Source organism: Pollachius pollachius (assembly GCF_949987615.1).
Source record: "Pollachius pollachius genome assembly, chromosome: 2".
Classification (NCBI taxonomy): Eukaryota; Metazoa; Chordata; class Actinopteri; order Gadiformes; family Gadidae; genus Pollachius; species Pollachius pollachius.
The window spans coordinates 23,053,845-23,080,944 of record NC_136935.1 but is presented as its reverse complement, the minus strand read 5'-3'; the positions used below and the strand labels follow the sequence as shown (position 1 = coordinate 23,080,944).

General features: G+C 43.2%; 1 protein-coding gene across 1 annotated transcript in view; it reads right to left on the bottom strand.

The window, feature by feature from the left end:
* Positions 1-2,572: 2,572 nt before the first annotated feature.
* Positions 2,573-27,100, bottom strand: part of plcb1 (phospholipase C beta 1) — a gene marked incomplete at its 5' end in the record, with an annotated part of 42,746 nt that continues 18,218 nt past the window's right edge. Inside the window, 24 exons of the mRNA XM_079758663.1 lie at positions 2,573-2,801; positions 3,239-3,325; positions 3,451-3,508; positions 3,852-3,941; positions 4,450-4,526; positions 4,960-5,092; positions 5,367-5,544; positions 5,923-5,976; positions 6,448-6,598; positions 7,598-7,710; positions 7,985-8,089; positions 8,547-8,646; positions 10,211-10,375; positions 10,648-10,802; positions 11,435-11,559; positions 17,512-17,596; positions 19,837-19,933; positions 20,038-20,093; positions 20,279-20,444; positions 20,692-20,776; positions 21,337-21,419; positions 22,462-22,619; positions 23,057-23,203; positions 23,900-24,063. Of these exons, the coding sequence (XP_079614789.1) occupies positions 2,649-2,801; positions 3,239-3,325; positions 3,451-3,508; positions 3,852-3,941; positions 4,450-4,526; positions 4,960-5,092; positions 5,367-5,544; positions 5,923-5,976; positions 6,448-6,598; positions 7,598-7,710; positions 7,985-8,089; positions 8,547-8,646; positions 10,211-10,375; positions 10,648-10,802; positions 11,435-11,559; positions 17,512-17,596; positions 19,837-19,933; positions 20,038-20,093; positions 20,279-20,444; positions 20,692-20,776; positions 21,337-21,419; positions 22,462-22,619; positions 23,057-23,203; positions 23,900-24,063 (2,785 nt within the window). The 3' untranslated portion in view covers positions 2,573-2,648. The remainder of the gene's footprint in view (positions 2,802-3,238; positions 3,326-3,450; positions 3,509-3,851; positions 3,942-4,449; positions 4,527-4,959; positions 5,093-5,366; positions 5,545-5,922; positions 5,977-6,447; positions 6,599-7,597; positions 7,711-7,984; positions 8,090-8,546; positions 8,647-10,210; positions 10,376-10,647; positions 10,803-11,434; positions 11,560-17,511; positions 17,597-19,836; positions 19,934-20,037; positions 20,094-20,278; positions 20,445-20,691; positions 20,777-21,336; positions 21,420-22,461; positions 22,620-23,056; positions 23,204-23,899; positions 24,064-27,100) is intronic.

The following is a 27,100-nucleotide window of genomic DNA, read 5'->3' as shown; positions in this document are numbered from 1 at the left end:
CGTTGTTATCAAGGTAAATATGCGGACCTAAATGAAAACAGAGCGATGTTCCGCAGTGGCTCGAACGTCTCTCGGTGCTGAAGCTGAGGAGCGACTGTTCCTCTCCACGTGTGACGTCATCTATAAGGCTGGTACCGCCCCCTAGCGGCGGGAGGGGGGCTTAAAGAACCCCCCAGCCGCCCACCATGACTGGTCAGACCCAGACAAGCTGACCAGGGGCTTTACTTCACAATTTACCTATAATCTTAGGCCTCCATCATAAGGGTGTACAAGGCCTGAGGTAGAGCTATCGTGTCTCTAGCAGACACGATAGCTCTACCTCTCCTAAACCATCTGATCTCCATTTCATTCTTCCATGGCTCATAATAACAATATTATATTATATGATAGGTATATGTATCATAGGTCCACTGAAACCAGAATAAATCATCACATTTGCATTAAATGTGTTTAATTCAAAACAGCATCAGGTAAATAAACTTTAAATAAAACATGAAATAAACAGTAAAGCATGCTCAGTTTCAGTTGATAGGTGTGGGTTTTACAAGGCATATCGCTGGAGATTATCAGCCACTGTATCTGACATCAGTTAGCAACACACGGGGGAGCTATAGGTGTTTCTTTAAATGTGGTATTTACAAACTGAATTTATTTATAATACATCACATACAGCTTTAAATACATCATTGGACCTTACATTATTACAAAATATTGTAGATAAATGAGTCTGGATATCCAGTCTAGAATGATCTACAATGTTCCACAGAAGACTGTGTTAGGTTCTTACAAAATGCCCATTCGACAACAACATGATATCTTGTTGACTGTGTGGAGACAATGCTAGAAAGTCCACAGAATTTGAGAAAATGTTGGAAAAACACGTTTCTAGCAATGTTCTTACAAAAACTAGTATAGTAGATTTCTCCATTGTATTTGGTTTTACGGTTACCCAATTGATTCATGGTCCCCCACCACCATTGAACTCTTAAACATGCACACACTAAATCAGCCATTTGCTCCATTAAAAAAATATCTTTTACTTTTCTCAAACCCTAACCAACCATGAGTCGATCTATCCAGGGACTCTTGGTGATGATATAGCATATAGCTATAATAACTGTAGCTACACCTTGAGGAACTAGAGGATGCTAATGTAACCGTACATAGTGCAGATTGAAATAGATTAAAAATAATAATAATAATGAAATACACATACCCACATGCACATGCTGGGGCCGATTGGAATATTATTACTTTAAACCTTTTAACAGTCTTTTGGTGTATTTTCCATTTTCAAGCAAGCAAGTAATATTTACTAAAAAAAATAAAATTAAGTAAAAGTAAGTAAAATTAGAGCATATTAGTCAGTTCCTTGGGACTTTGGTTGATCAAAACTAAGCTATAATGTATTTTCCCTGCTAGTATAGCTGCATTACAAATACCATAATTACTGTGTGGTTCACTACAAAAGCCAGATTTACAAAGCATACAAAACAGTTTTGGTTTTACCAACAAGCATTCATCCATCCATCAGGTGCATTTGATCAATGCTTTAGAAGCATGTTCTAAAACACATGTCGTCAGATGTGAAAACATGTTTTCAACAATCTGTACATCTCAAACAGACATTGGACCGGGGAATTTACACCATCGCACACACATTTAAACATATTATCCTAACCCTCATAAAACCATGCTGCTTTACCCCAACCCAAATGCATTGGTTTACATAATGTACAGTTGATATAATGTTCAGAAAGCCCATCATTCATAAATATAGTGAAATGACCTTTGTTTTGTTATTGGAATAATTCAGAAATGAAATATGTTAACATCAGCTGGTTCATAAGCAACATGTGTCATTTTGATTTCATACTGTAGAATTTACAGATTTGACAGGTTCTCGCTGAGATGGTGGACCAGCTTGTCGTTGTTCTTCAAGTATTGTTTTTCGACTGCAGCCTCAACCTTCCCTCTTACCGGTGGAGCTGATTCTGGTTATTGATTAAAAGTGGAGGACAGAGGCTGTAGAATGGATGTTTTGCCGCATAAAGTAGGCATTTTAAAACATGAAATACATAGAAAGAAAATGCATGAGCCTTAAAAAGATACGTGGATATAATCGTTGCTCGAATGTATTCGCTGTGAGCCCAGAAAACACTCAGACACACAGACCCACAAACTGAAATGCCTTTGGATTTGACTAACTTTGGGTGATTTAGTTCCAGTAATGGGCTGGATTAAAATCCTCGTAACCCAAAGATGTACACGGATACAGTTTGGTCTTCAGTCAGAACCAATAAAAGACCTTAACAATTCCAATATGTTCACTTATGTATAGAGAGAGATAGAAAGATATATAGATAGATCAATAGATAGATGGATGGGTAGATAGATAGATCTATAGAAAGATTGATCCTATATCATGCAGTGCGACAAGCTTTGGGGATTTGATCAGAATATCAAGGCCTTGAAAATGCTGAGAGTTGCAATCCTTAGAGTTAAAGAGCATTGATATTTATATATATATAAAAAAAATATATATACACCATCTCATATGTTGTTTCTCCATCTTCCCTTTGTCTGTGCTCTCTCTCTCTCTATCTCTCTCTCTCTCTCTCTCTCGCTCTCTCTCTCGCTCTCTCATATCATCCGTCTTCTTCTGAGAGAGTGTCATGCGGGGTTGAGGAGCGGGACTTGCTGTGACCGCGGGACAACTTCCTGTCCAGCAGGAAGTCCTCGATCTCCCCCGGTAACATCTGGAACTTGTCCTGAAACTCAGCATCCACGGCTCCCAGGAGCTGGGGTTGAAAAAGTGCACACATGAGCGTTTGGGTGTCACATCCCGCCCCCTTGCACCTGTCTCTCATCAACATTCCCCTCCTAGTATATTTAGTCAGCGTGTTTCCCAGTGTGTGCCAGTTTGTCTTGGTTCTTTGCATCAAGCGTCCCTGCATTTTCCTAACAGTATTCACGGTTCCTGTTTTTTTCATTCCTGCACGCTACTCCCGAATATGTCTTTGCCTTCTTCCTGCCGGATTGTTTGCCTGATCAACAACTCATTTCCTGTGTATCCTAAGTCGTGCTTTTGAGTCCTTTTTCCCCTGCTGCTCACCCAGCTGTTACATTGTGTGCATGTGTTGAGTGTGTGTGTACATGGAGTTTGTATGTGTGTGTGTGATATGGAGTTTGTACGTGTGTGTGTGCGTGTACATGGAGTTTGTGCGTGCGTGTGTACCGTAGGTTTCTGCTCCAGTATCTCCTGAAGGAGCTGCTCGTTCTGCTCCCCCATCTGGTCCTGGCGCTTGGCTTGGGTTTCCTCCAGCTTCAGACAGACAGACAGAGAAGTGACACAGGCATAGAGAGTGAGACCCTGTAGGAAATATTGCTTGATGGGTACCAAGTTGGAAGACATGCTAGCAGGTAACAGACCGAGTCCTCCTCTCTCACCCGCTTGATGTTCTGAACCACTTCGGTGACGTAGGACTTATTGATCTCAATCTTCTCCCTTCATACAGAGGCACAAGGACAGTAGGCCTTCATCAGAGAGGAGCTTTCATAGGGCCAAACACGGGTTGGTCTCATGAAGTTAAATCCCAGAGCTCAGTGTGCTGTAACATCCCTACTACGTGTCGTTGCTCAGGAGACAGTTTGAAAGATGCATCGTTGAATAACCCTATAGGTTTTAGTATTAAGTATTGCATGGTATGTTATGGGAATGATATGTGGTGGTAGGACGTATTTGTCTATGGCTCAAGGTGTTAGTAATGGATAGGGTCCATAAAGGGGTGGGTGATGATGTGTACAGGAAGGAGAAGGATGGTTTGAATATATGGGACAGCAGAGCTTACTCTTCTGCCAGATGTTTCTCTTTGGTCTTTGCCTGGTTGATCTTGTCTGTTCTCCTCCGATCCATTTGCTTCTTCAACTCTTTCTTCTCCCTGTCCAGAGAGAAGAACACAGTGAGAGGAGCTCACATCACAGTGAAGGTAGGACTCCCAATGTCTTCTGCTGTCCATGCTGGTCTGTTCTGGGTTAATAAATGTGTTTAGGCTGACTTTGAGCATTGCGTCAGTTTGTCGATCCAAATGGGTTAACAGTCACTGTAGTAAACGAAATGCCCAATACCCAAAACGGGAGTAGGTTTATAGGGCTTGGACATCAGAATGCATCATGGGATTTTTTGTTGGCGATAGCCCGCAATTTAGTACTCAAGAGAGTAGTAATGTAAAGTCCTGAATAAATGTAAATATACCGTATCCTATGTGAATCAAAACGTATATCCTATGTTAATTACTAAACAATGACCAAAACGCTATTAGTAACGTTAACATTTTAGTGCTACTATACTTCCAAAATGCAGACGGTCATTGCGATGTGACATCACGATATGTAACCCCTAATGTACATAAAATCCTACTCTAATCTCATATGTATGCACTGGCTCACTTATCACAGATGTCTTTGAGTTTCTTCATCTGAGTGTTGTGATTCTCCTCCGCCAGGCCGGTGAGTCGCTCGGTCAGCTGTAAGACAAGGAGGACCCTGAGACGGGAACGCTGGAACATTCAGCCATTTGTTTGTTACACCCTCACAACCAGTTTACAATATGGTCCAGGTCCAAAACAGTGACAACAATGGGGCAGCAGTTGGCTGGATTGCCTGACTTTGTTAGAGATTGTATTTAGTGTTTTGGTGTGATAGTGTGTAGTTGACTAAAGTCATTAGAGAATGTATTTGGTTTGTAGAAGTGATAGTGTGTAGTTGACTAACGTCATTAGAGAATGTATTTGGTTTGTTGCAATGATAGTGTGTAGTTGACTAACGTCATTAGAGATTGTATTTGGTTTGTTGCATTGATAGTGTGTAGTTGCAAGGGTAATATAAAGTTCCTTTTTGTTCCAAACATGGCAGAAGCAGAAGCAGCAGTGTGATGATGTGGCTGTGTGGGAGGCCCACCGTTTTGATGTGTTCCCTCTGCAGGTATTTCTGACTGAAGTACTGCTCCTGTCTCAGAGCCAGGAGATGCTTGTGCTGTTCCTCCTTCAGCTGCTGCAGCTCCTCCTCCCGCTCGCCTTCTGCAGACTCACTCCTTAGAAACACACACACACACACACACATTAACACACACACACCCACACAAGCATGCACATGCATGCATACACACACACGCAAGCGCAGAAACATGCAAGCACAGATGCATTCGCACACGTACACACAAACACGGAGACGCATGAACGCACCCACAAACACACGCATGCACAGACGCATGCAAAAACAGGCACTTTCCCAAACGCACACACATTCATGCACATTCACGCAGATGCACACACACACACACACACACGCAAGCGCTCTCCCTGTGCCTGTTCTTGCTGTGCTGTCGCGCAGTCTTCTTGTGGCGGTTGTTGAGGTCTCTGATGAGCTCAGAGGTCTTCTTCTGGTGCCGTCTCACCAGCTCTTTGAGCTCCTTGAACTGTCGCCTCTGTTCCTTCTGGTAGCCCTTGAGCTGCTGCAGGCTGTCCAGCGAACACAGCGGGAGGTCTGGGGACAGGGTCACTCAGTGAAGGCCTATGAATCTGACCCTCTGTTGATACGGCTGGTCGTCAGAATGTTCAGCGTCTTGATTATAGAGTTGGGTGCTCTGGCAGACTGTTTATTGATTATATTTATATTACATGATTTAACTTACAAATGTGCAGGCATGCGGTATAAGGGTCACAGGGGTCGCTTCTTACAAAATATTAAAGCAATCTCACATGCAGATGTCTGAATATCGAGGAGACTAGCCCTCCGGTCAATTTGACTTATGGTAAATGTTATTAAATGTATACGAATAATTGAAGAAGAACCCACTATAATCTGAACATACAAACATTGAATTCAGGTATTAATGTGATAATGGTAATTTGTATGACTAACCTATCAGAACACTGAGCACCAGGTCTTCTGTTTTGGCCGCGGGCTTGGCCGCTTCTGTTGGACCACCAATGGAAGACAACATCACAAGATCACGGAAAATAGTTAAATGGGAATAGAATATTTAGGAATAGAAGGGAGGAGGAGTAGGAGTAGGAGGAGGAGGAGGAGTTAGAATAGGAGGAATAGGAGTTAGAAGAACTAGATAAGGTGGAATTCTTGAAGGACATTTGCGGAGGTTTGAAGCTGAGTTTGAATTGAGAGGCAGCTGAAGGCTGCCCCCTGCTGGAAGAGAGCGATAAGAGGCACTGGCCGTGGTGCTGAAGGACATGATCTGATTCTGAGTCAACGGGGGTTTGAGTGGAATTGAAGGGGAGTCAAGAGCTTTTGGTTTGATTCCCTGGCTTTGTGTTACATTAAACCCATGCTATGTGGTATTCCTATAAGTGGTAGCAGACTGTGTATGTATTTGTTCTGTATTTGTTTAATTTGGTGTTGGAGGATTGCCACTTGAGCAGAATGTGTTACCTGTGGCTGCTGCCTGCTGATTGGCGGCGGTTGCCTTTGGTGTCGTGGTGATTTGCGTTTGGCTGGTTGGCCCAGGGGCCGGGCTAAGACCGTTCTCTACAGGGATTGGCCCTGGGTCGTTCTTCCGGTCGACAGAGCTTTCATCCTCCTCCTGAACAGGAAACAGGGCTTTAGACATTAAGATAAGCTTCAAAGAAGCTTATCTTAGTAAACTTTGAATGTTTGGGTAAACTTTGAGTAAACTTTGAATGTTTGGATAGTAGTATTAGGTTTGTGTACGTTGTTATCCTTTGGTCTGTCCCTGTCCTCTATCTAAGGACTCTCTTAAAGTCTGTCTGGTTCACTCCATCCTTACCTACAATATCCCCAGATTGAACGGCATATAAGTTACATCATCACAATTTGTACTCTTTTTACCTGTACTTTTCTAGAACATGCTAAATATCAACTTATTGAAGGACCACATTGATGTGATTGTGATGTATTGCAATTATATTGGTGGATACAGTCTCCAGCTTGAGAATGTTTCATAGTATCTCATAAAACACCACGTACTTATGTTAAAATATAAATAAATTAATTAAATGGAGTTAAAAAGGAGGCACGACCAGTGGAGAGGAGACCTCGTGGAAGACCCAGGACTAGGTGGAGAGAATATATCTCAACACTGGCCTGGGAACCCGTCAGGCTCCCCCCCTTCAGAGCTGGTCAATGTGGCCCGGGAAAGGGAAGTCTGGGGTCCCATGCTTGAGCTGCTGCCCCCACGAATTGACCTCCGATAAGCGGGTTGAAGATGAGGATGAGAAGTTAGAAAAAAGGTTGACAATTTAACAACCTTTACTTCTTGAGATATCCCTTAATTTGATCAGTGCACTTCAGCTCTTTGTGTTTCCCTTTAAGTAGAGGGCATTGAGGAACATGGTTCAGACCTCAGTGTGGGCCTCCTCCTCTCCTTAAGTAGAGGAACATGGTTCAGACATACCTCAGTGTGGGCCTCTTCCTCTCCTTAAATAATTTGTGGGAACATGGTTCAGACCTCAGTGTGGGCCTCCTCCTGTCCTTAAGTAATGGGGGGGAACATGGTTCGGACAGACCTCAGTGTGGGCCTCTTCCTCTCCTTAATTAGAGGGAAGAGGAGCATGGTTCAGACCTCAGTGTGGGCCTCCTCCTCTCCGTCCTCCTGGGTCAGGGCCGCCAGCGCCTTGGACCGCTGCTCCAGCAGGTTGACGTAGCGGATGGGGTTGGACAGCGCCTCGATCACATCTGCCCAGTGTGAAGAATAACACTAGGATGTGACACACAGCTGGTACTGAGCTGATGACCGCATGACATATCAGAATATCTCACAATATATTATGCACAATTACAGGTGTAATTTGCAAAAGTTTAACATTAAAGTGCATTTCGATGTTGATATGCATGTGTACAGGGTGCTGTCTGGATGTATGTGTGATAGATGCATCTGCACATATGAATGGGTGTGTCAGCGTGTGTCTATTCGTGTGTCTGTGAATCTGTACGTATTGGAGCCTTATACCTGCAAAAGTGTCCGGTACATAATCCTTAACCTCTATCTGCACAAACACAGCAGGCAGAATCAGGTTCTGGTTCCTCTCATTCCTCAGACCGATGTAGCGATAACCTGAGGTACAAATAGATATAACAAAAACACTTTATTCAAGTTGCAAGTTAAATAAAATATCACAAATACTTTCTCAAGTTTTGATCATACATTTGTAATGTATTGGAGCTAATTGATTGGTTTCAAATTGGATTTAGGACCTGTTTGTACCAATGGTAAGTATTGGATTGCGACTCAGAGTCAAAGCTAGAGCTCTGGCTACAATCAATCTGCCATTGATGGCAGATTGATTGGCTTGCATCTAACAAAATTACATTTCTACAAAAGATAAGATGTGAGGGGTATAAATAGTTGTCAATAAAAGATATGTTTCTATTTTATAAATACATATCTCCATATTCCAGTTAAATACAGTTTCTTTACCCTTTAAAGCTTTTAGTCAATTTTTTACAAAGGTTTTGTTCTGAACTGTATAAGGCATTTGTCGTAGTAACTCTTTCCCTGTGATGGAGCACACCTGGTCGAATGGCAGACACTGGAATGATGCGATGACCGATGAACTTTCCTCCCTCTTCAAAAGCAGCGATTCTCAGCGAGGCCAGGGTAGGAAGAATCACCTGTAATAGATCAACGTGAAGAAACAACCAAACTGACCTACTAACCAACCAGCTAACTGACTGAGAAAACAATCAGACAGACTGACTAATTCAATAAATAACTTACTAACAAACTAACTAAGCAACAAACAAACCAACTAATCAACCAACTAAACTGTGTGTTTCCACGAAAACCTTATTTATTTGCAGCAGCCTTGGTAAATCTGGAGTTTTATTGGGACTAGAGTTTCCGTGCAGTGTTGCGCACGCTCAACCTCTAGTTGTAATGAAACCCCAGTCGATAATGTAACAAATTGCTGTGCGCACAATATAATAACATTTTGCCTATAATGTTACATTTCGGTTCACCTATTATAACATAATGAAAAGAATAATAATTCTCTCCTTACGTTATGAAGCAAGCATAATAATTTTCTCCTTATAGTGTGAGCATTTGATTACATGATAAAATGAGTCATTGTATGGGTTACAGGGGTAATTGTTCAATGGAAAGTGAACTATGCATGCAAATCAATTATTCAATAGTTTTTACTGTTATTCAGGGCTCAAAGTGCATTGACATTTTTTAAATACATGGCAACTACTATTGGTTTGTTGAAAATAATAACAAACAGCTTCTTCTTAAACTGAAAATTGTGATTAAGCACAGGCTTGTGTGGGGGAGAAGAAGAAAGGGGGCTGCGAGGGTAAGATGGCGGATTGTACATTGGCTGCCTGCCGTGAGAGTTTAAGAAAATTACCTCATTGCGATTCAAAATGTGCTATTCAAGTGTCCTAGCCAAGACAGGCAAGATTAACCTACAGTCACACATAGCCTTCACACAAAACATTAGAAAAATAAAACAGTTGGTAGGGGGAGGGGGGGGATATGGATATCAATATGGCGAGACATTTCGGGAGGCTCAAGGAGAAGGGTAATAATACATTTCTGTGTATGTTAGCTTGTAGGCCTATGTAATGGCGCATTTCCACTGAGTGGTGTGTATGTGTGTGTCTGCGTGCGTGCGTTCATGCAGTATGTATGTGCATGCTTGCGTGCTGTGTGTGTGTGTGAGCAGCAGGCTGCTTGGCACATGCATACTGGACCAAGTGTGGAGCCAACTTCTCCGACAGGCTTGCTATTATAATAGTATGATTTCCTTCTTTCCTGCTTTCCTTCCTTCCTGCCTGCCTTCCTTCCTTCCTTCCTTCCTTCCTGCCTTCCTTCCTGCCTTCCTTCCTGCCTTCCTTCAATCCTGCCTGCCTGCCTTCCTTCCTTTCTTCCTTCCTTCCTGCTACCTTTCTGCCTGCCTTCCTTCCTTCCTTCCTGGCTTCATTCCTTCCTTCCTTCCTTCCTTGCTTCCTGCCTGCCTGCCTTCCTTCCTTCCTTCCTTCCTGGCTTCATTCCTTCCTTCCTTCCTTCCTTCCTGCCTGCCTTCCTTCCTGCCTGCCTGCCTTTCTTCCTTCCTGCCTTTCTTCCTACCTTCCTTCCTGTCTATCTCACCTTTTCTCATACCTCTGTCTATCTCACCTTCTCTCATACCTCTGTATATCTCACCTTCTCTCATACGTCTGTCAATCTCACCTTTTTGAAGACCACTGCCTCCTCGTCCCACACAGGGTTGATGGCGTTGTTCTGAGAGGTTTTGGTCCTCAGTGCTTTTCTCCTGGTGTCAACAGGAAGTCCGAACATCTCCACCTCCACGTACACACCCACTCTGCGCTCAGTAAGGAACTGGCCTGAGATCACCTGACATATTAAATGAATAAATACAAAAAATGGAATACTCAACTACACCTTTGTGTTTAATATTTCTTTGAATCTATTGTCGAAAACTTTGTCCCAGTATTAAAGTTATCTTATCAAAATTTGAATGATGCTATATGATTACATGAAAGGATGTGATACAAACTCGGCATAAATCAAAATAGGCAGTTTTTTACGTATTAGTTGCAAAGGCCTTGTTGCATAATCATCACAGCACTCCACATGTGATAGAGAAAGAACAAGAAGGAGATTACCTTGACAGAAAGAGTGTTGGCGACAATGCCGTCGACTGTGTTCTCTGTGAAAGGGTCAAAGTGTTTGTCCGGCCTTCTCATGAACTCGGGCTTCAGCCTGTACCCGCTGCGGCCGTTGTACTCATACATGAAGAGATTCAGCTGTGTGGAAAGGTCTGGAACCGGTAGAGGAAGCAAGCCATACTGGTTCAAAGTACAGATGATGAGGTATGAATACTGTTTCAGGATTAGATTTGCAATCTAGTCTCTTTTAGAGGAAACAGTGATGGTGGAGGTAATCAGGTATCGTCTTTAAGAGCAGAGGCTGGACTCTGATCAGTGAAGTTGGTGCAGTGGGTCTGCTCTTGTAGACAAGGGCAAAATGAGGGGTTTGAAAGTCTTGTCCCATTTCATCCACTTTACACTAAACTGCATTGAGAGACACATTTATCCAATTTAAATAACATGATCAGTGTCGTGCAATATCATTTCTTAAATAATATATTTTATACAGAGATTCTTCACTTCTGCGCATATTTGCATAATTACAGACAGACATTTCCAAAAAAAACAGCACTGACATAAATAAATGGAAATAAAAACATAAAACTAACCCCCTACATCCTGGTGTCATGCAATTTTATCTGTCATATAAATATCAAACAGTTATTTTAGGTCACCAGCTCCTAAGGATAGATTTATCTCTAAGGTTGACCTCAAAGGAACCTTGGCATCACGTATTCTGGGAGCAGTTTGGACAACAGCAGGGAGTATGGACAGAGAAAGAGTTCAGAGGTTAAACTCTCACCTATCGTTTGGTAGTTGAGCGCCACCAGCTGACAGCCGGCGTTCCAGAAGAGTTGAGGCATGAAGTTAGAGGAGTCCACTCGCGTCCCCTTAGGGTATATACGACTCAGCTGGGATTTATTGTATCTGGTCAAGAGATTGGGTTAAGGCATGAGATACTTCAGCACAAAAAAAAGAACTAAAGATACCTTCGGCACCATTGCAAAGGAGTTTTTTTCCCCTTAATGTGTTTTCAGAGGTTAAATAAACTAAAATAAAAAAAAAAAGAAAAGTGTTTATTTTTGTTTTAGTTTTATTTTTGGGGTATATTTTTGTTTATCGCCTCAAATGTCCGAACAGGTGATTGCAATTCCTGCTGCGTTATCTTTCATCATATTTACTGTAATTAATTAACCAATGATGTCTGGTCTGGTGTTTTGCTCGTCTGAAACCGCAGGACCAATTCTCAGATGCGTCTCGGACCTCTTTCAATTTGTCAAGGGCTGTACTCAACAGACACAGACCAGAAGGTCTCTGGACACCACTGGATAGACCAACCAGAAGCTGCCATATAATCAACATCAGTCATCTTGGTTGTTTATGTATATGCCTCAATGCTCCTCTGTACATCGTATCAAGCCCCCCTCATATTAGATAGAAGTTGTGATTGGCAGGTCTGCCGGAAATCAGTCTGGAAGGGGAGACAAACGCATACGCCAAAGCAAATCAAACATGAGCTGCAGATCGGTCTGGTCTCCAGGCTGCCAATGTGCTGTGCAAGCTCATGTAGAAGGACACGGTAGTCCCCTGCAACATTCCAGCTATTACAGCTGTAACATTACAGCTACTTGAGTTCGTTAAATACAAACTATCGAACTCGGGAGCGGACCAAACAACCAGTCCAAGAACTAGCAGAAGAGATGGTCTCGGTTCGCTTCCAAATTAACCCTGGTGCAGTTTGCTTGAGATGTTTCAGGTGTTTTCCTGTGGGAAATGGGAGGAAATGGGAGGAAAACACCTTGTGAAAATGTGAATGGCATCTTCACTGTGTTAAAACATATTTTAAAAGATGCACATGTTCCTGTCTGGCTTTTAGCCCTGTAATAGTCTGCAGCTGTCTCATAGGTTAATTGAGCCACACCCATTCTGGTGCTCCTGAAGACGGCCAGAGTTCTAGACTGGAGGGAGGCTTGAGTTGTGCAAGTGAATTGACTGTTGTGGTATTGTATGTTTTAAGTAAAAATATGCTTTTTACCGACAACATTGTGCATCAAGGAAACTCTTTTCCACACACCTCCTCCGTCATTAAGAGGGCGCACAGTGGAATGTTTTTCCTGAGGCAGCTGTGGAAACTGAACGTCTCCAGCTCTGTTCAGGCCAGGTTTTACAGAGCCACTGTTGAAAGCCTTCTGACTTCGCCCATCTCTGTGTGGTATGCCTCAGCATCCGCCAATGCAAAGAACAGGCTGCAACGTATCGTGCGCACAGCAGAAAGGCTGACTGGACAGGGGCAGCTCTCAATCAGTGACCTGCAAGAGGTCAGGGTCAGGAAGAGGGCAGGTAAAATTGCTGTTGATAAGTCTCATCCTGCAAATGTCTTTGAGCTGCTCCCCTCGGGTAGGTGGTACCGTGCCATCAGGACAAGGACCTCAAGCCACCAAAATAGCTTTTTCCTTAAAGTGTAATTCAGGCGCAAATTGAACCCAGGGTCATTGGCATGAAAACCCATCAAATAAGCCGTCCAGATACCTTTTTCATTGAAAATTGAGCATTATAGTTTGCCCGGCGCAAAGTTGGGCGTCCATGTTATTGGCTTGGGGCATTGAGTTTCGCTTCTAAATCTGCATTTTTGAACCACTAATATTATTAAAAATAGCACCAAACCTCTGCAGTAGCATGACTAATCTCCCTACACATAAAACGAAGCACAAACAACTTAGTTTGCAAACCCAGAGTTTATTTAAAAAGACAGTTTAACAAGCATTACCGGTAGGTTCGTGTTTACAGGAAGTCCACACAAGTCGATTGCCGAATGTGCTGTGTCGAGAAAGTGAAAGATGATCTTGTGAGTTGTCCAGGTAGGCTAACCTCGATTTATTGTGTATAAGGATTTGTGGTGGGAATTTCCGGACCATGTCAATCGTTTTCTGTGTCAACCGGGTAGAATAAAGCCATCAGAACGTTTAACAATTGCGGTTATATATTTGTGTAAAGTACAATAACATACAACAAACAATAAAACAAACGTTGCAAAGAGAAGTCCATTGCATTGGCTAAAGCCAGGAATTCATATTGCCATTGTAGGGCAGCACTGCCCCCCAATACTACCTTACCATCTGGTTAATTAAATGGTAATCTATCAATTGAAGCTCCTCAAGGTGTCAAAAAAAGGGGGGTCGTGGCCGTCTTGCTGAGATGGGTGGGGGATGGGGGCTGAATGGTTGTGAGAGTTGAATGAAGTAGCTTACATGTTGATCCCATTTGTAACAGCAGAGCAAGATCCGTTTATGTTGCTCAAAGACAAATGCTGCATACTAAGCTTTCAACATTTTACAGTTCAGATATTATCATCAGATACAAGATTGAACCTGTATGACACAGAAGTAGCTGTTATATTAGTATGAAATGAATCCACTAATTTGATCTAAATAGGTATGCTACATTTGATTCTGATATCGGTGTTGAATATTCTCCTTCAACATTGCGGCAACCAAAAACTTGGTTGCCGCACTCAATCTCTGTGGTCTTGTTTGTTTGATAAGGCCGAAATATTGGAATTAAACAAGACCAAAGAGATTGAGTGTGCGGTGATTAAGTCTAATCGTTAATTTACCTTTCCAGCACCTCTGAGATTGTGATTTCTATTCCTTATTTACACACTAAACAAGTTCTTGAAATACAAATTATTTTTATTGATAGGTATTATACAAATATCTGCATGAGCATTAGACTGTGATAAAAATGTCCATTATTCGCATGAAACTCACATAATTGTCATTATCAAAATGGTCAGAATATTCTGTGAATGTCTTCTGCCTCCTTGAAACCTTGGTACTCTCCAGTGAGGGGGGGGGGGGGTACTTCTTCCTAATGGCTTTCAACTCACAGCTGGGCAGCACTCTCCTTTCCCTGCAGCCAAGGCGCTCTCCCCTAAGGGCCTACTCCAAGACTACGCGATAGGCAACTAGTCTGTATTGACTGGGGGTGGGTTGGAAAGGGGAAGGGAGACAAAAGCAAGGGTCAGAAATAGGCCTATGTGGTCATGTAGGCATCTCTAACACATTGGCTTGGTCTACGTAGCATACAAACACGCGTTACCGTTCATGGCACTGTATTTCCAAAAGAATGCGTATGCCATCATAACATCCTTGGATAAAAATGCAAAAAGTGAGCACTAGCAGTAGTACCACTCTACCAGTACAAAACTAGCTATGATGAAAACTAGATCACCCATGCATATAACGTTATCAAACAACTTACTTGTTTGATAACTGTCCGTCAGTTCCCTCCGGAATCAGTCGCCTCTTCCAATTTATTTTCGGGACACGGAAAAAGGTTTCCAGTACGGCGCGGTTGACGAGGGATGGGAAATCCTCCATAGCAGTCACACAGCGTGTTTCTATATTCATTGCGTCCAGGGCACGACGAAAAAGGTCACACACCTGGCAGCATAAACATTCTGGCTCGATGCCCATGGGCTCACAGTACCCACAAGCACACTAAAAAATCCCCACACACGAGAGTGGTCTTCTTCGACCTCCTCCGCTGGCTGTTCTCCCATTCTCAGACTCCTTTCATCCTGTTCCTGCAGCTCTTCCTCCGTGTATTCTGGCTCATATAGGTACGAGCTCCCATCGAAATCAAATAAAATGTTGGTTTGATTGAAATCTGTGTTAGACTCAGCCATTTCGGTTCCTATCTGTTGAATATGCCGTCTACTATGCTTGGCCCCCAACCTTTATATGTCCATGCCGCCAACGCTTCCCTGTAGTCACTTCCGTCAACAACGTGCCATGCTTGATTGTAGCGAACAAATATTTTGTAAGTGTAACTTACATATGCAAGTCCTTTAATTTACGTGTCAACACTTGCTATATATTATTTCTAAATATAAATTATATAAATTATAAATTCCCAAACTTTCCTCCTTGAACTGAACTCCGCCACATTCGGCAATCGACTTCCTGTAAACACAGACTTACCGGTAATGCTTGTTAAACTGTCTTTTTAAATAAACTCTGGGTTTGCAAACTAAGTTGTTTGTGCTTTGTTTTATGTGTAGGGAGCCTAGTTATGCTACTGCAGAGGTTTGGTGCTATTTTTAACAATATTAGTGGTTCAAAAATGCCGATTTAGAAGCGAAACTCAATGCCCCAAGCCAATTTCATAGACGCAAAACTTTGCGCCGGGCAAACTATAATACTCGATTTTCAATGAAAAAGGTATATGGAGGGCTTATTTGATGGGTTTTCATGCCAAAACAATGACCCTGGGTTCAATTTGCGCCGGAATTGCACTTTAAGGTTATTTCTCTCGTCAATCAATGACTACACACCGCCCCCCCCTCCTCTGAATTGGACAATTTTATTATTCCTTATTTATACAACTGATTTTTATATCATGTTTTACTAGAGCTATGTGTATTTTACTGTCTGTCTTGTTGTGTGTTAAGCACTGGATGCCAAGTTATATTCCTGTGTGTCTATTGACGCAATGGCCGATTCTGATTCTGAAAGCGACCGCACCTCAGTCCAATCCAGTTCTAAAATTCATGAGCTTCTTCGGAAGTAACAGGCTCCTGCTCAGCCGCGCGCATTATGAGAAATATTGTTTGATTAGCGGTAGCTCCAATATTAGCAGGACATTGTAGGACCGTCGGTTGAAAATGAGTCGTGGCTCAACATGGAGCAAAAAGGAGATGGAATGTCTATTTGATATAAAGCCACATAAAAAGTTACCTGACGTGAGAGTTTAAATTGTTTTTGTTTTCGTTTTTTTTAACCAGAAGAATACGTAATTGATATTAAACATCTCCTTTTCAAGTGACCTGGTCAAGACAGGCTGCAGTAGCCTACAGTCACAGTCACATATAACCGACAAACAAATCATTAGAAAAATAAATCAGCTAAAACAGTCGGCAGGGGGGAGAGGGGATATCAATATCACAAGACATTTCGGGAGGCTCAAGGAGGAAGGTAATATTAAGTTTGAGCAACAAAGTATAAAGACATTTCGGGAGGCTAAAGGAGGAGCGTAATATTACCTTTTAGCAACAAAGTGTAGTCTTGTGGTGGACTCTATAGACATAATTCACCATACTGTGTTATTGACATGTTTTCGTTCCGTGTTATAGGGACGCTGTCTCTTTATGAGCTTTGATTCATGTATGTGTGGATTTCGAAGGACGATCGAACATTTGTTTAAATGCAGAAGAGGGCTGCTCGTAGGGTGAGCAGATCCCAATTCACCAGAAGTGGGACAAAGACTACGTTTGTGCGGGAAAATGCGGGACAAAGTGGGGGGGGGGGGGGGGGGAGAGAGAGGAGGGGACCTGGGACCTCCAGTGGGGGTTTCAGTCCGCAATAACAGATAATCCCCCGTTCCCCCCTTGTCCGTTCTATTTAGAAACATATTTGATAAACGTGTTTTATTTCGCTTATTTAGTTATATTTCATAATTAATTAAGGCCGCCACCAGAGGGCGCCTTCAACGCATTTGCCGCCCTAGGCGATTGACTAGGATCGCCCTTGCATTGCTTCTTGGTGGTGGGCGTGCCCTTAACCTGCGTCTGAGACCAAGTTTCATTGACATGATCAAACAACCTGCCCCTCCCCCTGATGACAGCCCTGCTGTCTCCGCACGCAGCTATTTGATAAATGCTAGATGATAAATCAGGCATTTCCAAAAAAAAAAAAAATCGAGTCTGACTGTCAATTACAATGCGGGACAACGTCTCAATTTGCGGGACGCGTTCAAAGTCATGGAAATGCGGGACTGTCCCGCACAAAGCGGGACATCTGGTCACCCTAGCTGCTGGGATGTGGTGTGTCGTCGCCATGCTGAAGTGGTGTGTCGTTGCTATGGTGATGTGAAGGATACTCCACAAACTCCACAGGGGACTTGGTGAGGTGCTCCAGTGCTTTGGTCTCTACAAAGGACGACATCTGGAAACACCTGCCAGCCTCTGGACACCCACACACAAACACACACACACACACACACACACACACACACACACACACACACAAACAATCAAGAGTTTAGAGGATCAATGGTGTCATAAATATAGTAGTGTGGCAGGTCAAATGACTGGTCATGCTGTGGTAGACCTGTGTAGTAGTAGAAGTAGTAGTAGTAGTAGAAGTAGTAGCAGTAGTAGTGGTAGTGGTAGTGGTAGAAGTAGCTGTAGTAGTTGCAGTAGTGCTGCTCCACTTCACAGGTTTTTTCCAAGGGGAGGATAAAAGCATCGAAAGAGGTGAAAACCATTATAAGTCGGGGCATGTGGAGAGTTTCAGTTATGCTGATGGGGAGATTGTCGGTCTTGTCCACGCCAGTCGCAGGGAGCGTGACGTCACATACGAGACATGTAGTCTTTTTCATTGTGTTTTCCAGAAAATAATTACTTTCTCTCCATTGAAACCCATTCATATTTTTCGACCTCATAGGTCCCATGGGCTCTACCGGAAGGGGCGTGACTTCGCCACTCTATCAATAGGGGGTTAAGGGGTGTGGGCTTGCAAGGGGCGGTATAGAGTGGCAAAGTCACGCCCCTTCCGATAGAGCCCATGGGACCTATGAGATCGAAAAATATGAATGGGTTTTATCTGAGAGAAAGTAATTATTTTCTGGTTCCAGTCTTTATATGCCCTGGATTACACATATGTTGTTTGTGGATTCAAATGATAATTTTTCATGCAAAGAAAACTAAAAAATTTCACGAAGGAGTTTGATAATGTTAGGTTTTGTGTGAGGCCACTTTGTAAACTACAGCTCTTCGCTGCTCTCGACGTGATTGATGTACGTCACCACCCGCACTTGGAACTCCGGTACAGACATGGCGATCTCTTTGCTCCACTTCACCGTTTTTTTCCAAGGGGAGGATAAAAGCATCGAAAGAGGTGAAAACCATTATAAATCGGGGCATGTGGAGAGTTTCAGTTATGCTGATGGGGAGATTGTCGGTCTTGTCCACGCCAGTCGCAGGGAGCGTGATGTCACATACAAGACATGAAGTCTTTCTCATTATGTTTTCTCTACAGCCTTTAACTGAACAATTGCACAATAAACGGTCAAACTCTTGACATGAAAAATTATCATTTAAATCCACAAGCAACATATGTGTTATCCAGGGCATATAAAGACTTGGCCAGAAGATAATTACTTTCTCTCCATTGAAACCCATTCATATTTTTCGATCTCATAGGTCCCATGGGCTCTACCAGAAGAGGCGGGACTTCGCTAAGTTTATTTATCTAAGTTTGTTTTGGTTTGACCGCAGACAACATGGAGGCAGAACGGGCAGAACGCATCGCGGTCATCTTTAATGTTGCTGCAACGATGCATCATATATTCTGTTGAATTCACAACATTCGCAGCATCGATCGATGAAAGATTGGCGCATGAGTTAGAGACAAATAGAAGAAACTACGAAGAAGAGAGGCGTCGCGAACGGCTGCGTTACCGGAGAATTAGAGCCTTTTTTGCTTCATTTCACATATAACAAACATTGGGACAAATGAAGTTGATTTCTGTGTTTAACTTAGAAAACAGGGAGTACAATCTTCAGCTAACTGTCAATAATAATAAATAAAATCAATATACATGTGCAGCTGTGAACTCATGTATTGTAATTTATTGTATGACGTTTACTTTTAGGGTTATGTTAAGACCTATCTTTTAGCGTTCACAACGAATTACTCTCAAAAGCAGTGCCAATATTTAAATATGTTTTTAGTAGTAGTAGTAGTAGTGGTGGTAGTAATAGTAGCAGTAGTAGAAGAAGTAGTAGCAGTAGTGGTAGTAGTAGTTGTGGTCATAGTAGTGGCATTAGTAATAACAGTAGTGGTAGTAGTAGGAGTAGAAGTAGTTGTAGAAGTAGTGGTAGTAGTAGTAGTAGCAGCAGTAGTGGTAGTAGTAGTAGTAGTAGTAATAGTAGAAGAAGAAGTAGTAGAAGTAGTGGTAGCACTAGTATAGGCCATAGTAGTAGTAGTAGTAGAAGCAGTAGTGGTCATAATAGAAGTAGTGGTAGTAGTAGTAGTAGTATAAGTAGTAGAAGCAGTAGTGGTAGCAGTAGTAGAGGTCATAGTAGTAGAAGAGGTAGTAGTAGTAGCAGTAGTGGAAGTAGTAGTAGAGGTCATAGTAGTAGTAGTTGTAGTAGTAGTAGTCGCCATAGTAGTAGTAGTGGTAGTAGTGTGTGTTTCCTACTCTTGGATGCCTCAAAAGAGTTGAACTTGGTGGGCTGGACGTAGTTGACCAGGGTGGACATCTCCTCAGTGGCCACCGCCTCTCTCTCTGCTGACCCCTGCAGGAGACACCAGGCACCACAGCATCAATATCCTCATGAGCATTACTATCAGGAGAATCATCATAAGTGCCATAAGATGGACAACGATAGCATCAGCAGACCTTTTTACCCTCGTCGTCTTCATCCTCATCGTCTTCCTCACTCTCGGCCTCTATCTCTGTTCAAGAAGAATGAAATGTTGCGTTGCATAACACATGATTCTGCTGAACACTGTGTCGTATTACAGTGGCCTTCCTGTTGCTAGGCGGATTGAAGCTGAAATAAAAGCAAGTATGACCGATTCCCAGCATTGGTGGACATCAGGAACATTGATCAGCACTCAGTGTTGTGTGTGAAGCGTACCGCCGATGTGGTTGCTTGGCGACGTGGACTCTGCGTTCTGATTGGAGGTTTGGTCAGTCAACCTCTTGACTTCAGGGGCCACCGCGGCTTTATGGGACTTCTTGTTCTTGATGAGGATCTTACCCATCAGCTCCTGAGGACTGGGCAGGGGGACCCCAGATTCAAGCTGACACACACACACAAACACACAACCACACACACACGCACACACACACACACACACACACACACAGACACACACACACACACACACACACACACACACACAGGACATAAATACACATGTGCTGGAATAAACTGTATATGTAAATATATTAAATGTATATGTATATATATAGCTATATATGTATGTGTGTGTGTGTGTGTGTGTGTGTGTGTGTGTGTGTGTGTGTGTTTTGTGTGCATAAACTTACAGGATATTTGTCTAGGGGATCAATCAACAGAGCTTCCCCAAAGATAGAACGGCAATACTCAGCCATCTTGGCTTGCTGTTTCAGGCTACAGATAAATATATACAGATCAGAAGACAGACAGACAGACAGGCAGACAGACAGACAGGCGAGTCAGTCAGACAATCAGCCAGGTAGATAGACAGTATAGATTCATAAGGATGGATGGATGGAGCTATAGATAGAGAGTTAGAAAGAGAGACATAGATAGATAGATAGATAGATAGATAGATAGATAGATAGATAGATAGATAGATAGATAGATAGATAGATAGGTAGATAGATAGATAGATAGATAGATAGATACAGGGTGCGATTTGTGAAAAAACCAGAGGGGGGGATAATTTTGAGAAACATTTTAAAATGTTTCAAAATGAAGACGGACCCTGTGTATTTTGGTTGTTAATTATTACGATGTAATGGTGAAAATACTTTGGGTGGGGGGGATAATTTTTATCCCCACCGAGGATAAAAATAATTCAGCAGAGGGTAGGACGTGTAAACCAGAGGGGGGGATAATCCCCACCATCCCCACCGGCAAATCGCACCCTGGATGGATGGATGGATGGATGGATGGATGGATGGATAGATAGATAGATAGATACTCACGAGTCAACATGATTTTCGAAAGACAGAATGACAGGGAAAGGGGATGTTTTGAAAGCGCACTCTGCAATGGCTTCAATCACTTCCTATAAAGACAAAACATAGGGTAACATGTATATCAGTCCCTCCAGAAAAATGCAGCGTTTTTTTGTGTTTGCGGCCAAAAATCCTTGATTATGCGGCACGTTTTCTTAAAAAATGCGATGAAATATGCGGCATATTTATGTAAATATTATGCGATGAAATTGCGGCTACTTGCAAAAACTGCGGGAATTTGCGAAAAATGCAGCTTTTCGATGACGTTCACGTCGCCTAATTACGTCACTTCATAACGTTCCTATGGCAACAGGGGAAATGGCTGCTCTTATGTGAAGTAAACGCAACATTTTTCAACTTTCTGCTAAGATATATGTGACTTTTTTGCAACGAAAATGCGGGGAAATTTGAATATTGGAAAAAATGTTCCCCGCATGAATATGCAGACTTTGGCTGATTATGCGTTGAATTATGCGATCGCATAATCGCGTTTTTTTGGAGGGACTGGTATATGGACTCTGATTGGTTGGTAGATTAGCACATGCTTGCATTAATTGTTCCTGGAGGTCTTGGAGTACCAGGTAACATCATCAAACATACGGCCGGACCAGTTAAATACTCGGCCTCTGTGTTACTACCCTTTCTACTGTTTCTTCTGTTTGTACATATACTTTGTATTAATTTGTACTAATTCTACTGTTCTTTTGTTTGTACTGTTCTAATGATCTTCTGTTTGTTCTGTTCTGCTATTTTATTGTTGTACTGTTCTTCTCCTCCTGTCCTCCTCTTGTCCTTCTGTTCTCATGTCCTGCTCCTGTCCTAGTTTCCTCCTGTCCCCCTGTCCTCCTCCTGTCCTCCTCCTGACCTCCTGTCCTCCTCTTGTCCTTCTGTCCTCATTTCCTGCTCCTGTCCCCCTTTCCTCCTCCTGTCCTCCTCCTGCTCCTCCTGCACCTCCTCCCGTCCTCATCCTGCCCCCCTGTCCTCCTGTTCCCCTGTCTTCCTCCTGTCCTCCTGTCGTCCTGTCCTGGCCCTGTCCCCCTGTCCTCCTCATGTCCTCCTCCTGTCCTCCTGTCCTCCTGTCCTCCTCCTGACCTTGAAGGGGATCTCAGAGGTCATGGTGAAGCCGTGTGTGATGACGGGCTCCTCCTCGGCAGTGCGCCCCTTCCACACGTCCAGCTCCACGCAGCGACAGCCGGCCAGCAGCACCTGTCGGTACATCTCCACAGACGAGCTGCCGGCCAGCTGACCCGCTGTCATTCACAGCATAGGTTCAAATAGTTATTACCATTCGTTGAATACCTGTATGTATGTGTGTGTGTTTGTGTGTGTCCTTTTGTGTTTCTGTGTGTCTGTATGTCTGTGTGTGTGTGTGTGTGTGTGTTTGTGTGTATGAGTGTGTATGTGTGAGTGTGTGTGTAAAACTGTTTGTATGTATGTGTGCGTGCGTGATTGCATGCGTGAGTCTGTGTGTTTGTGTGTGTGCGTATTTACCTGTATGTATGTGTGTGCGTTTGTGTGTGTTTTTGTGTGTTTGCGTATGTCTGTATGTATGTTTGTGTGTGTGGTTGTGTGTGTGTGTGTATGTGTGTGTATGTCTGTGTGTTTGTAAAACTGCTTGTATGTATGTGCGTGCGTGCGTGCATGCGTGCCTATGTGTGTGTGTGTGTGTGTGTGTGTGCTTGCATACCGGTCAGGTATGTGTTGTGTGATGAGTTAATGAAGTAGTGAGATAGAGGGAAGCTCATGTCTTCAGACTGGTCCAGCTTCTCTGGAGGTATCACTCCGTTCTCATCACTGGACAGGTAACTACTGAATGACTGGAGAGAGATGAGACCTACACAAACACACACACACAGACACACACACACACACACACACACACCACACACGCATCCAGGTTCACACACACACACACACACACACACACACACACACACACACACACACACACACACACACACACACACACACATACATACATACATACATACATACACACACACACACACACACACACACACACACACACACACACACACACACACACACACACACAATCAAACAGATGTAAGTGATACAAACAATATTAAATATGTGTCTTTGTTCAAGCCATTGACATGTAAAGATATGGATGTTGAGTCTCTGACCACCCATCGGATTGCTCACAACTGTTATGAAGCCTTCAGTCAGAAAGGATCCATATTTGGCACATTGAGCGGGGAATTGAATGGCCGCCTCGCAGAAATAGCTCAAACTGGTTATTTTCTAAATTATTAATATTAAATCTCTTAGAAATATAACGGTCGAACAGAACTTCTGAGATCCACTGAGAAAAAAAAAGTCTTGGACCAGAATTAATTCAAAATCCTCATTAGACTGAGGCATCACATCATTCAAGCAGCTTCTTCTGTCAAAAGTGATTCATCAACATTCATCACATTGTCCATTTTTAGCCACGCACACATATGTACACACGCACACATACACACACAAATACCCCCCCCCCCCCCCCCCACACACACACACACACCTTTGTTCAGCAGCCCCTTGTCTTGCTGGTATCGGTCCATCAGAGCGAGGGTCTGTGCGGGCCGCAGTGGCGGATACAGGATCTCGTTTAGCCGGGGGTCTCGCTGATTGTTGTTGATGAACTCCGTCAGCTGGTGGACAGAGACCAGCCCGGCATCCGCACCCCTGCACACCCCCAGAGAAGGAAAGGTCAGAGCACCACTACACCCCCAGAGGAGGACACGGGCACCCCCCAGAGGATGACAGAACACCACCACCCCTCCAGAGGAGGACACCACCACCCCTCCAGAGGAGGACACGGGCAACCCCCAGAGGAGGACAGAACACCATTAACCCCCCAGAGGAGGACAGAACACCATTCCCTAGAGGAGGACACCACCCCTAGAGGAGAACAGAACACCACCTGCCCCCAGAGGAGAACAGAACACCACCTGCCCCCAGAGGAGAACAGAACACCACCTGCCCCCAGAGGAGAACAGAACACCACCACCCCACAGAGGAGGGAAGGACACCACCAAACCCCCAGAGGAGGACAACACCCCCCCCCCCCCCAGAGGAGAACAGAACACCGCCACCCCCTTCAGAGGAGGACAGAACACCCCACACCCCCAGAGGAGGACACCACCACCCCCCAGAGGAGGACAGAACACCACCACACCCCCAGTGGAGGACAGAAAACCACCACCCCAGAGGAGGACAGAAAACCACCACCCAGAGGAGGACAGAACACCATCAGCCCCCCAGAGGAGGACAGAACACCACCACCCCAGAGGAGGACACCACCACAGAAGAGAGGAGGAGGACAACAGGTTCGAACACCACCACACCAACACAGGCTCCTCCAAACTTTCACAAAGGGTTTAGGGAGAATGGTGAAAACATGGGATTTTACCCCTTTTTCCTCAGTGATACGGCTATGGCATAGATTACTATGTTGATGATCATATAAGACAAATTACCCCTTTTAAAACACTGGCTCTTCAGCAAAGAGAGAGGTACCAGCCAGCATTTCTTATGTGTGGAATATATCAGTTAAAGTAAGGGATTATATTGATAACAGTATTTAAATCAGTATTGATTAGCAATGACTCAAGATGTTCAGAGTTATTTGTTACACATTTAGACTAAATAACGTGTTAATAGAAGGGTGATATCAGTTAATTGTAGTATTTGTATGATATGACTTATTTTGTATAAGCTTTGTTATAAGCAATCTGATCATAATGTAATGTATCATAATGTAATGTAAAACAGTGTGCCATCATAGTTCTGGACACTATTCGTCGCTGTTTTTATGCTGAGGCTTTTACTTTATCGAGCCGTTCTTATTTGTTAAGACTTCCGGTCGGACCGGAAGTGACCATTCCGGAAGTGATTCAGCTGACTACTGCTTACATTAACGCCAGAGAAATCGCATCTTCCACCTTCCTAGTCTTGCTAGCTGTATGATTGCAATGTTTGTAAGTACTGCAGCTTGTTAGGCTACGCATAAGCAGCATTATTTTGGTTTTCGGATCATCGATTTGTACCATTTTATATGGCGCCAGCTATGTTTTCCAAATCTGTTTACTGCCTGTGGAGAGATACAGTAAAGCTCCAACTTTCGTGCACTTAGTTATTGCGATATCAGGGATGCAAACAGCTCACTTTTAAGTGAGACTCACTTTTTTGACGGCCAAATGGGTCACTTGTGTGATTCATGCAGATCCGAGGAGTGGGGGGGGGGTCTAATTTGCACTGGAACTTTCGTGCGCATGTGCACTTCTCATTCCCGTAACTAACCGTTTCTGCTATCTAGATCGTTCAAAAAATATCAAGCGGAGAAATAGAGCTTGCCCACACCACTTCCGCAGAACGACCGTCCAATCACAGAGACAAGATTCACCAGCATGTGACGTATTTGTAATGTGAGCTTCTATGTACCGTAACTCCTGAATGGCTGGGGCAATTCAAAATTTTCGACCGGTTTCTGAAAGTAAAGAACGAGAGCTTTCCAGTGGTATATAGTGGTCTGATACACTAGTCTTTACGGTGAAAAAACGCTCTGCTTGAAAAATGTCAGTTACAGAAGCAATTGGGATATAGTTGACTCGGATAGTTTTTTCGGCAAAAAGGGCAAGACCTCTGCATAAGGTAAGGTTGCAGTCTTTTGCTGAAAGTTTAACATGAATATTAATTGTCTTGGAAGTATCCATGATGGAGTGACCAGACGTTCACGGTTTCAGGGGACAGTCGCAGCTTTTGTTTGCCTGTCCCTGAGAAAATAAAATTAAGACTGTCCCCGTTCTTTTTAAGATAAAAAAATAAGGTAGGCCTATATCAATCAGACTGATGGCCACACAGGAAATGTCCCCGTTTCTTTCCGCCTTTTCGGGACTTATGTCCCGGTGTTGATCTCGGACGTCTGGTCATTTTCATCCATGATATCAGTTAACTTGAGCTGATGTTAGCTAGCGCATAGACCTGCATAGTTAGAGATAACACTGTTACCAATTAGTGTGGCGTGGGTAATCTAGTGAACGTGACAGCTTGTGATGTGTTACATGATGAATTAAACAGGCGGTCGAAACTGTTGTGCATTAAGCTTTATTGTTTCGTGACTCTTTTAGTCAGATTCTATCTAATGTAGGGAGGTAAACTAAAAACGATTCAGGTAGTAAATGTTGATGTAGAAATTAACTAGGATTTAAAATTTGCAATTTGATTCACCATGGACTAGGCCCACATGTTTCGGACCTTATCAGTAATTTATAAATATCAATAAGTATAAGTCATCTTACATTTCAAATGGTATGATTTTTTTTGTTTCCTCTTCTGTTATTTTTAGAATGAGGGAATTGAATGAGGACGAGGCTTTGTCTGTGAAGCAGGTTGATTTAGGGTGCAAGTGCAGCTGGAACTGGAACTGGCTGAAGTTAGAAATCTTAACCACTATTGACACAAAGACACACATTTTCCCATTGTCTCATTGTATTAAAAAAAATTACAAGAAAGGCCATGGCAGGTTCACACTATGCATGAAGGAGATAAATTATTCAAACAGAGGGTCCCAAACACTAGTGGCACACTGTAAGAGTGTATGCAATGTTCGAAAATTACGAGACATCACAACACGTAGTGTGGCACCGGTCCTTACAGAAGAAATGCCAGCACCAGCACAAGGACCTGAAAGGATAAGGGAGCAGATTCTGACCCCTGTGCC